Below are 12,078 nucleotides of genomic sequence, written 5' to 3'. Positions count from 1 at the left end.
GAGGGATTAGTATTTTTTTTTTCTTTTGAATTTCTGTTTTCCTTTCTTTCTCTTCCTTTTCTAGGAGTTGCTCTCATTTATTTGCTGTGGCTTCCTAAGAAGTTTCCTGGGTAAGTCCAGGAAACCTCAAGTGGTTGGGCTTCTAGCACTCCCTCACTAAAGGAAATTTTTATGAAGAAGTTTCTTTCTACATAATACTAGCCTAGCTTAATTACATTAATAGTCTTGTTGCTTGCGGATATTCATTTCTTGAAAAAAAAAATACTAGCTGCTAATGTACTAGTTGGTGATGGTTACGAGTCACTTAAGTTCAGTTCCAAATATTTGCTGAAAATCTCAAGAGTGTATGTAAGAGTGTTAAGATTTGGGGAAAAGGCAAAGATGAAATCAAGAGAATTACAGTTCCTTAAGTAGCTGACAGTCAGACAAATATAAGTCTAAGTATTTGCTACTGGGAACAATGTACTAAATAATTTTGTATTTATTTGTTACATTTCAAAGTCCAGCCTCTTGAAATTTAATGAGACTTATGAAAATTGAAAAATCTTTAAGGCATGAAGGGCTGAACCTCTAATATTGGAATATCATAGTATTGAGCAAGCTTTCCAGAAGAAGCATTATTTTATTGTAAAGGACATCACCTTGGCTGACTCTGTGCCAATTTATTTGGTTACAGTGTGTCTCCAACCTAGAGAGTAAGTTTCTTCATAGCAGGAACCCTTTCCTTTTTCATCATTGCCAACTTCCATACCTAGAGCTGGCATACTTTAAATAAGGTATTGTTAAATATGTGGGCATCTTTTGGGTTTTTGACTACTTTTCTCTATGGAAGATCCATTAACACTTCGAGTTACAGTCTCTCACTTGTAGATCCAAGCAAGTCATCTTAAGTGGAAATAGAATTGTCAAGTAAACTGTTGTTGGGCTCTTTGGAAGATGAGCTCAACACATATTTTTGAAATGTCTATTTTGTGTAAGCCAGTGTAGAACATATGGTGAAGATTTTCTTAATGATATAATAAATGTATTCATAGTTTATGTTCACAATTTCATTTCAGATCCTGTTCTCCCAAGCTCTTCTCTCTGAAACAGACCTTATAGAAGGGTAAATGGGACACACTAACAATGCAACAGAATTTGTCCTTCTGGGCCTCACTCAAAATCCTGAGGGGCAGAAAGTATTATTTGTCATGTTTCTACTTATCTACATTGTAACTGTGGTTGGCAACCTGCTCATTGTGGTGACTGTCACTTCCAGCCCCTCTCTGGGCTCACCCATGTACTTCTTCCTTGCCTATCTTTCACTCGTGGATGTCACTTATTCAACTGCAATTTCCCCCAAAATGATTTCAGACTTACTTTGTGACAAAAAGACTATTTCCCTCCCAGCTTGTATGGGACAGCTCTTCATAGAGCACTTATTGGGTGGTGCTGAGGTCTTCCTCCTGGTGGTGATGGCCTATGATCGCTATGTGGCCATCTGTAAGCCACTGCACTACTTGACCATCATGAATCGACAAATCTGCATCTTGCTCCTGCTGGTGGCCTCAGCTGGAGGTTTTGTGCACTCTGTGGTTCAACTTCTCTCTGTGTACAGCCTCCCCTTCTGTGGTTCCAACATCATCGACCACTTCATGTGTGACATGTACCCATTATTGGAACTGTCCTGCACTGATACCTACTTTATAGGCCTCACTGTGGTCGCCAATGGTGGAGCAATCTGCATGGTCACCTTTATCCTTCTACTCATCTCCTATGGGGTCATCCTAAACTCCCTAAAAACTCACAGTCAGGAAGGGAGGCACAAAGCCTTGTCTACCTGCAGCTCCCACATCATAGTGGTTGTCCTTTATTTCATTCCCTGTATTTTCCTGTATGTTAGACCTGTTTCCAACTTGCCCATTGATAAATCCATAAGTGTGCTTTTTACAGTTATCACTCCCATGTTGAATCCTTTAATATATGCATTGAGAAACTCTGAGATGAAAAATGCTATGGGAAAACTCTGGTGTAAAAATTTATCCCTAAGTAGAATAAGACTGTGTCACCCACACTGAAAAAGTTTGTTGCTAATTCTGAAAAGACAGCAGGCAATAAATTCTCACAGTGGGTGATTTAGTCAATTCAATGGGATTTATGAGGGTGCTTTTCTTTATTGATGCAAGGGTATCTAAAAGGAGTAAATTTATCTTTTGAGGTTAAAATCAATCTAATAGAGAAATTCTGGAGGCTGAATGAAAGACATGATTATTAGTATCATTTTAAGTAAAAATAACACTAAGCTCACCTCACGACTTATTTTTATTAGTTTATACTGAAATGGACTTAGAATAAAGTACTTTTTTTTCCTTTTTTAAAAGATTAAAACAAGTTGCTTTTGGAAATTTAATATAATCCCAATTGAGAAAGAAATTTGTCTAACAGAACAAATTTCTGAGGACAAGAGAGAGTTGTTTTTTTGTTTGTTTGTTGAAATTTTCACATTCTTTATTCTATAACACAACAGCTTTCTTTATTTGCATTTTGCATTTTGTGTCTAAGATTACCACTGTTGCTCAATTTACATCTATACATTTGCATTTCAGGATATTTGATTGGAAAATGATATTGTGCTTGGATAAAGACATTATCAATGAACAATTTTGTGAAATGGGCTGGTTTTGATGATGAAAACAGTTTCCAGGTCTTTATTAGAGGGGAGATAATAATTTACTTTGGATTTGAAAACCGTATTATCCCATGCTGTAAGCATATTTTTATGTTTTTCTTCACAAGTTATGTGCAATTTTGACATCCTTGAAATAGTAGGTAGAGGTGCATTTGTCTCCTTATGCTGAAATGTGGATAAAGAAATATATTATTTTGCAAAAGTAGTGTGTTCCCTTACAGTTGTATTAAACTAAAGAAGTTTTTACTTATAGATGTAGTAATGATTTGTTTGATTAAAAACTATGTTTTTCAATTTCATTTTAAAATATTTTTTCCCAGTATCCTGGAACATCCCAAGACCATAAGTTGAGAGAATTCTTGTCAGTGTAATCTGGAATATCACCTCTACTTAGGAAGAGTTTACTTTTCTAAAAAACAGAAAAAGGTTTTAGTGCTTTTCTTATTTAAAAATATTATTTAATTTTCATGCATATTCAATAATATCTGTAATTTATTTATGCATTTTGTAGCCTCTTATCTAGAATTTTAATTGATATCACTGAATCTTCCTGAGTGCATCTCCATGATTCATTCCTCTGCCTCTTCCCAGAGGTAATCCCAATCTTGAAATTTTTGTAATTAAAAATAATTTATGCATGCATGTATCATTAAGTTACATTGTTTAGATTTTCTTATACCTTGCCTTTATTAAATTTATATTAGATACTACTTAGTTTTCTGCATCTTACTTCTGTCAGTCAGTGTAAACTGTCCGTGATTTGACAATTACTGTATATCACCTAGCACAATCATTTCCCCTGCTGTATATTATTCCATTGTGTGAATATATCACAGGCTAAATATCTGTTATCTAGTCAGTGGTCTCTGGGATGTTTTAAGGTTTTCTATTGCACATACAACTGCGCTGGACATCCTGAAAGAAATTAGTGTAAGTGGGGTAAGTACATGTCCACTTTTACAGATGGTTGCATTTATTTCCTAAAGTGGTCTTATCAGTTACACACCTAAAAGCAGTATATAACTTTTCTATTACTCTATATACTTACCAATATTTGTTTTCAGATTTTTTATATTTTTGCTAATCTGATGGGTGTAAAAATGTGATTTCATTGTGGTTTTAATTTGCATTCCTTATTACTACTGAAGTTGACTTATTTTCATTTTTAATGGACATTCATTATTTTCCCTCTTCCATAAATTGTGTATTTATGTTTTTTTGTCATTTTTTAGTTTTTTCATATTATTTTTAATTTGTTGGAGTTTTTTAGATACGCTTATAATAATTCTTTTTAGTTTATATATTGTATAAGTCTTTTCCCAGTTTGAGGTTTTTCTATTGACACTTTTATCATTTTGTTTGATGACTTAGAAATTAATGTAGTCATGTTTCTCAGTCCTTATATATATAGCTAACACTTTTATTTATAATTCAAGAAATCTTTTTTCTACTTTAGGGCCAAGAAAATATTCTATATTGTCTTCTAAAGATTTCAATTATTTTTCTATTTTTAATTTTCAATTTTAATCTACTAACTAGTGATCTTTGTGTTCATTATGATTTAAATATCTTATTCCATTTTTCACATGTAGATAACTAGTCATCTAAGAATTATTTATTGAATAGTCCATGTTTCCCCAATATCAAATATCAAGTTTTCATTTATGTCTGATTCTTATTCTGTTTTCTCTGTTTTGGTCAACTAATTGATTTTTCTAACTGTGTGTTCATTTTTATACCTTTAAAATAAGTTTTTCGTATCTGATAGTCCTCCCAACGTTCTTCCTTTTTTTTGTTTTTTGTTTTGGAAGTGATGGGCTATCGTAGGCTTTTGCTTCTTCATATGCATTTTAGATTCATCTTTAAAAGACAAGATGTATTTTTATTGGAGTTGCATTGCTGCTGTCTCTTAATTTGGGAAGAATTGGCACCATTATTATGCTGAATTTTCTTACCAGTGAATGTAACATATCTCTCCATTTAAGTCTTCTCTAATGCTCTTAAGGTTCTGAAAAATTTCATAAAATGTTTGTTCATATATAATTAATAGGCTTCTTCCTAGATATTTAAATTTTTTGTTGCTCTTACCCACAGGCTGACTGAACATATATTTTTTTTCAATATTTGTAGTCTTTGCATTATGTAAGTCATACTTCACTTTAAATCAAGTTTTTTTTTTTCATTTTCTTAATAGTGAAGTATTTTGCCATTTGTACTTTTATGAGTTGCTTTTTCATATACTTTACTTAATTTTATTGGCATGCACAAAATCTTTTTATTGATTTAAAAGAGATTTTATAGATTATAATATAAAAAAATTTTCGTTAGATAGCTTTTGTAGTGTGGAAGGGTATATTTTTTATTTCACTGTTGCTTGTCAGACTTATTAACTAATGTTTCTGTTTTTCCTACTTCATGATTATATGATAATTTACAAATATCTTATTCTAATTAATTTATGCATGCTTCAATATATTTAAAGTTTTGATTACACATATATGCATGTATGTGTATGTGAGGATTTAGAGAAAGATATAGAGAAAATGCCTGATTGTATGTGTGCATGTGCATAAAGTTTTTAACTCTGTTTTTTTCCAGTGGTCTTCTGTTGCCCTAAAAACAATTTATTTCAACATATTTATTGAAAAATCTATCCTACTTCCCTAATTCAATATGCTATGTTTACCATTTGATGCCCAAATATTTGTGTACCTATCTCTAGACTCTCTTCCTTTGATTATTGCTAGGACAATATCCCATCATATTAATTTATTTATAGTAGATTTTGCTAAATGAGTAAAAGCCTACCCTTCACTGCTATATTAAAACATTTTCTGTTTCAAACAATTATTTTCCGCATTAGTATTAGAATAATTTCAGAAGGCTGTAGAAAGCTACTAGGAATTTGAAGTGCAATACATGTATAATTAAGTTGGGAAAAAACTGACATCTTGACCATATTGAACTGTTCTACCCGTTAACAGGAAAGGTCTGTTTATTTAGGTCTCTGAGATTCTTCAATAATTGTTTTGCTTCGTTTTGTTTTGTTTCCATCTTATAAGACTTTCACATTTTTCTTTGAGTTTATTTCCTCATATTTTGCATTAATGAAAGATGTTCTTTCCACATTGTACCATCTGAATAATCAGGACTAGTACTCATGAAAGTTATCAGTATGCGTTTATCAGTTCAATCTTGATTTCAGCCAGTTTACTGAACTCCCTTATTTTATATGATAGATTTCAGTTGACTCTTGGATTTGCTAAGTAGACAATCATATCATCTAAAATAAGGAACATGTTTTCTTTCCAATATTTTATGTATCTACTTATTCCATTATTGTATTACTTGGGCTTTTAAGAAAATGTGGGCTAATAACTGTGGCCAGCAGAAACCTTGCCACATTTGTAGCTTCAATGGGGATGCCTGTGGTATTTCCCCATAAAAAATGTGCTAATTAAAAATTGTCGACCCTACATCTCAGGGCTCAATAGAAGCAGACCGCTCTCTTCAAAACAACAACTGAAAACTATTTACTAAGAGTTCTGTGGATTTAAAGAATTAATAATTAGTGAAGTACTTGAAGACTATAAACAGTGAACAGTCATTATGACTTTCCAGGGGAATAAATATCTTGATGCACTTTGTTTTCACTCTCTAAAATCTGTTATTTCCTCCCATTGTCCTAACCTAACCAATAGCCAGAGTGCAAGATTCCTTTGTTGATGTAGTTTGTAGAGGTCAGCTTTCTAGGGTCCAGAGTAGATTAGAATTGAAGCTGTAGGAGAAAATGTAATATATTCACAATAGTTTTCCCTTTTAATTCCCATCATCCACTCTTGACTTTTGTCTAGGTATAAAACTCTATCCTGAGTAGAGGAAACATGCAATGTCCCTTCAGTCTCCATACAATCATTTGATTTCAACTCCCACCTGAAATCAAAATTGAAATATGAACTATCAATGTCCTTCATATGAAGTAGCAGGGGAAAAAGAAAGAGGAAGGGCTAAATTAATGATTTCATAAAATAAAATACTTGCATCACACCAAGCTTCCAAAGCTTTTCAGGTGACTCTCAACCAGGCAATAACAAACTAAGCAGAAAGGCAATGAAGGCATTTATTTGGGGTCTAAACATTGTGATTTGAGAAACAGAGATTCAGGTAGCAACCCAAATCATCTCACATCTTGGTGATTACAGGCAAGAGATTTAAAAGAGAAAGATTACATCAGTGGTTTGTGATCCGTGGATATTTGGGGCACTCCAAATGTCCTTCAGGCTAGACAATTTACTGAGTTCCTTATGGGGTTTATTTCTGGTGTCTAGATATCCTTTTGAGGAACACTGTTGCCTGCTGCTATGCATACTTTGTCCTTTTGTGATATCTGCCTGAGATTTGCTAAAGCGTAAACTCCAGAATGACTTTATGACTCCATTTTAAAACTCTTATCCATAGTAACTCTGTTTTGTTTTATTTCTTTTTAAATGACCTAATTTGGTAATCATGCTTCCACTTCACCCACCCATATCTTGTTCCTTTACTTTTTGCCAGTTCCTTAATTGGTCAGTGTACTGTACTCAGTCGGATAACGCAAATCTTCACTCCCACAAGATTCAAATCAACAATGGTTATTATTTATTAGTTTGCCTCAGTTTCTCATTGTCCTCTACTAAGCAAAGGATTGATAGAAGGTTTCATTAATATGACACAGTCCAATTTCCCTTCACTAATTAGGATGAAGTACCCAATTCTCTTCTGCCTGTTTCATCAGCACAGGGTACCCCAAATAATCATGGGACAGTTTATTTTTTAAAATTTCAAGGAACAATGACAGTATTCATTGGTAGAAGCATTCCTTCTGTGAGCACCAGGGCTTCCACACATACTTTTGAAGACATGAAGTAAAAATATTTTAAGTAGGTCATTATGTGTATAGAGTGTTGTATTGAAAAGGGTCACTCTGACCTCTACATTTGGTTCACTTTTTTTTACTTTTTCATTTTGGATACAGGAGAGATGGTCTTGGATTAACCATAGTGGTTGCTTTAAGCATACACCAGATCCTGCAGGATAGAAAACCAATGTTGTTTTGTGTTGTCTCTTATTTTGCAAGCAGCACTGTCATAGAACCCATCCCATCATTGTATAATGTAAGAAGCTTCCAGAGAATGAGAAAAGTGGTAAGAGCAGTGAAGTTCATGACTATGAGCCCATTTCTCTGCTGTAAAATGGGATTTCTTGGTCAGAGGAAATGCTGAGTGGAAATGAATAAAAGGTGTTTATTAGATTTGTGTATAGTGTTGCTATAAACAGAATATATGTCTATTCCAGTGAAGGCAAATCACTGCCTCTTTTATGATTGACTGTGTCTAATATAATAAAAATGATGCCAGATATCTGATTGGTGCCCTGGTGACTGATGATTTATTGGGTTCTTTGCAATTGACTTTTTTGGCACTGAGCATTCTGTTGCAGAGATTGCCAGATCAGTCTTGGTGAGGAGAAATCTATATTATTGAGTATCTGAATAAAGTCAACTGACATTAGAGCCATTTTGTACATTTGTACAATTAGTAAGCTTGAAGGGGCTTGGAAAGAACTTGGCTGATATTCAAAAATGGGTCATCTCAATTTATCATTGACTTTATTCTCATTGATGTATTGTGTGAATTTATATGGAACACAAATATAATTACATATTGTGTCCATTTAGAGAAGTTCATAAAGTGCCTCATCTCTTATCCCATATTGTCATCAATCTCTCCATTTTCTTCTTTCCAAGGAGAAAGAGCCAAGCCATGAATGCAGTATAGCTGCACTTCAGGTGATCTCATTTTTGCAAAGGTCAAAGCCATATATACTTTCTGAAATAATGCTCACTTGTGATATTTCTCTTCACTGTTCCCTTTCAATACCACCCTTGAGTGTGTTTATAATGTAAGAGTATTTTTTGCCTGAAGTCAGAACACCATGTAAACTTATCCACATAAGTCATGCTTGCATGCCTTTCAAAAATTGCTAATTAGTATCAGGTTACTCCTCATGAGCCCTTAGCTATGAATGAGAGAAAGGTGATGAAGCAGACTGAGCATCAGTATGGGAAGGTGAAACACATCCTTAAGCAAATTACTTCTACCTCTGCATATGCTCAAATCTAGATTTATATAAACTTCCACTTCCATTTCCACTTAAAAACAGAATGAGCTAGGCACATATATTTTCATTATTTTTGGATCAAGCAACATCTACTTAATAATGGACATGTGGGTTCTCATAGTCACTATGTGTCTGTCTCATTGTCTAACTCAAATTTTATCAAGGCCTGATAATTAAAATATTAACAGATAAACAAAAATTAAGCAAAATCATTGCTCGTTGACTTGACCTACCAGTAATACTAGAAGAAGTGCTTCAGGCTAAAAACAAGGGACACTAGACGGAACCTTGAATCCACATGATGGAATAAAAAGTACTGGTAAAGGTAACAATATAAGAAAATATAAAATATTTTCTTCCATTCTGTGGGTTGGCTTTTCACTTTCTTGATGGCATTCCTTGAAGTACAACACTTTTCCATTTCTTCTAGTTTTCTTTCCATTACAATGCCTTTGCTGTCATATCTAAGAAACCACTGACTAATCCAAGGTCATGGTTTTAATCCTGTGTTTTAACCTAAGTGTTTTATAAGTTTAATTCTCACATTAAAGTCTGTGTTTCATTTGAATTAATTTTTGTATATGGTGTGAGGTAGGGATTCAACTTCATTCTTAAATATGTGGATATACAATTTTTCAAGTATTTCTTGATGAGAACCTATTTCTCCCCAATTGACTTTTCTTGACACCCCTGCCAAATATGAATTAGCAAAATAAGAGTTATATTTCCAGATCTGCAATATACTCCACTGAATCATGAATTGTATTTAGTTGCTATATCTCTTTATTTTATTTTAACCTGGAACTGTTCTTCAGGCCTTCTTTAACTTGTATTACATTAACACATTGCAGAGTATCTTCCAGAGAATTTGCTGGATTTTCCTCAATCTGAATTTGATAATTGTATTTTGATAAGGTTTAGGTTATGCATAATTTGACAAGCATGCTACTTTGTGACTCATCTTTGCCTGCATCTCATTACTGCATCTAATTGGAGTAAGGGTATGGAGTTCCAACACATTTGAGTTGATTTGGGACATCTTTGAGGCTATCCAGACCTTAGAGCTTCCTATGATATTGACTGAGGACTTTGTTGCAATTGCATTTCATATCAGTGTTTCTCTCTGTCCAATCCTGGTGCAATTATTTTCTTACAGATATTATTCCCTATATGTCTAAACAGACATATAGATTGTTGCATCCCAAAGTATCAGGATATACATACTTCTGTAGTGCCAATGGAACATTTTCCAGGATAGATCAGATGCTGGGATACAAAACACATCTTAATAAATACAAAAAGATTGAAATGATTCAAAGTACATTCTCTGATCATAATGTAATGCAACTGGAAATCAACAACCACCAAAGAAACAGATCTTTCAAAATGTGTGGAGGTTAAACAACACAATCCTTAACAACCAGTAAGTCAAAGAAGAAATTGCTAGAGAAATTGATAAAAATCTAGACACAAATGAAAACAAAAACACAATATATCAAAATCTGTGAGATGCAGGGAAGGTGGTGCTGAGAGAGAAATTTATAGCTCTGCATGCACACATCAAAATGCAAGAATGAGCTAAAACCAAAGACCTCACTGAACAATTGAATAGACTAGAGAATGATCAAGAAACTAACTCTAAAGCAAGTAGAGGAAAAGAAAAGAAAATAGCAATGACTAAAGGAGAAATAAATTAGCTGGAGACAAAAAAAAAAAAAAAGAGACAGAGAATAAATAAAACCGAAAGTTTGTTCTTTGAGAAGATAAACAAGATTGACAGATCCTTACCTACACTGTCAAAGTCAAAGACAAAGAAGACCCACATAAATAGAGTCATAAATGAGAAGGGGATAGATACTACGGATCCCAAAGAAACATTAAAAAAAAATCATAAATGAATACCATAGATAACAGTATGCCAACAAGCTAGACAATTGAGAGAAAATAGAAAATTCCCTGGAAACACATGAACATCCTAGACTGACTCATGAAGAAACAGAAGACCTCAGCAAACCAATCACAAGCCAAGAGATCCAATCAGTCATCAAAAATCTACATATAAATAAAAACCCAAGGCTGGATGGCATCACAGGGGAATTTTACCAAACTTTCCAAAAAGAATTGACACCATTCCTGCTCAAACTCATTCAAAAAATGGAAGAAAAAGGAACATTACATAACCCATTTTATGAAGCTAATATCACTCCAATACCAAAACCAGATAAAGATGGTACGAAAAAGGACAACTATAGGCCAATCACCTTAATGAATATAGATGCACAATCCTAAACAAAATATTTGCAAATTGAATCCAAATGCACATTAAAACAATTATACACCACAACAAGTGGTGTTCATTCCTGACATTCAAGGGTGGTTCAACATAAGAAAATCAATTAATGTATTCAACACATTAACAAATTGGAAGGGGAAAATTAAATGATCACCTCAATAGATGCTGAAAAGGCATTTCACAAAATTCAACATCACTTTTTGATAAAAAATCACATCAAGAAGTAGGAATTGAGGCAACCTTCCTCAACATGATAAAGCGCATACATGAAAAACACACAGCCAGCATAGTACTGATGGTGAGAGGCCAAAGCCTTCCCCACAATATCAGGAATAAGACAAGGATGCCCACTGTCACCTCTATTATTGAACATTGTGCTAGAAGTTCTAGTCAGAGCAATTTGCTAAAACAAAAATATAAAAGGTGTCCAAATTGGAAATGAAGAAATAAAACTGTCATTATTTGCAGATTATATGACTTTATATTTGGAAAATCCTGAGAATTTGACAACAAAGCTACTTGAGCTAATAAAATTCAGCAGAGTGGCAGGCTATAATATCAATGCACATAAGTCAGTACTATTCTATACACGAGTAATAACCTAACTGAAGAGGCAATCCAAAAAAATTCCATCCACAAGAGCAACTAAATAAAACCAAGTACCTAGAAATAAACTTAACCAAGGAAGTAAAAGATGCCTACACAGAAAATTACAAAATTTTACTAAAAGAAATAAAACAGGACCTAAAGAGGTGGAAAAATACTCCATGCTCATGGATAGGAAGACTAACATATTGTTAAGATATCAATTCTACCCAAACTGATCTACTGATTCAATGCAATTCCAAAGAAAATTCCAACAATCTACTTTGTAGACTTGGAAAAGATAGTTATCAAATTTATCTGGAAGGGGAAGGGATCTCAAATTACCAAAAATTTCCTAAGAAGGAATAATCAA

General features: G+C 33.5%; 1 protein-coding gene across 1 annotated transcript; it reads left to right on the top strand.

The window, feature by feature from the left end:
* The first annotated feature begins 1,109 nt into the window (after positions 1–1,109).
* LOC119536266 (olfactory receptor 4A16-like) lies at positions 1,110–2,057 on the top strand. Its single transcript, XM_037838992.1, has one exon. The coding sequence runs from the start codon at positions 1,110–1,112 to the stop codon at positions 2,055–2,057; it is 948 nt and encodes a 315-aa protein (XP_037694920.1).
* Positions 2,058–12,078: the final 10,021 nt, after the last annotated feature.

This window comes from Choloepus didactylus, chromosome 6 (genome assembly GCF_015220235.1).
Source record: "Choloepus didactylus isolate mChoDid1 chromosome 6, mChoDid1.pri, whole genome shotgun sequence".
Classification (NCBI taxonomy): Eukaryota; Metazoa; Chordata; class Mammalia; order Pilosa; family Megalonychidae; genus Choloepus; species Choloepus didactylus.
The sequence above is the reverse complement of the archived record's forward strand: the minus strand, read 5'-3'. Positions and strand labels throughout refer to the sequence as shown.

Excerpts from the sequence above, each read along its gene's own strand:
- LOC119536266 (XM_037838992.1), top strand. The coding sequence starts at position 1,110 with ATGGGACACACTAACAATGCAACAGAATTTGTCCTTCTGGGCCTCACT.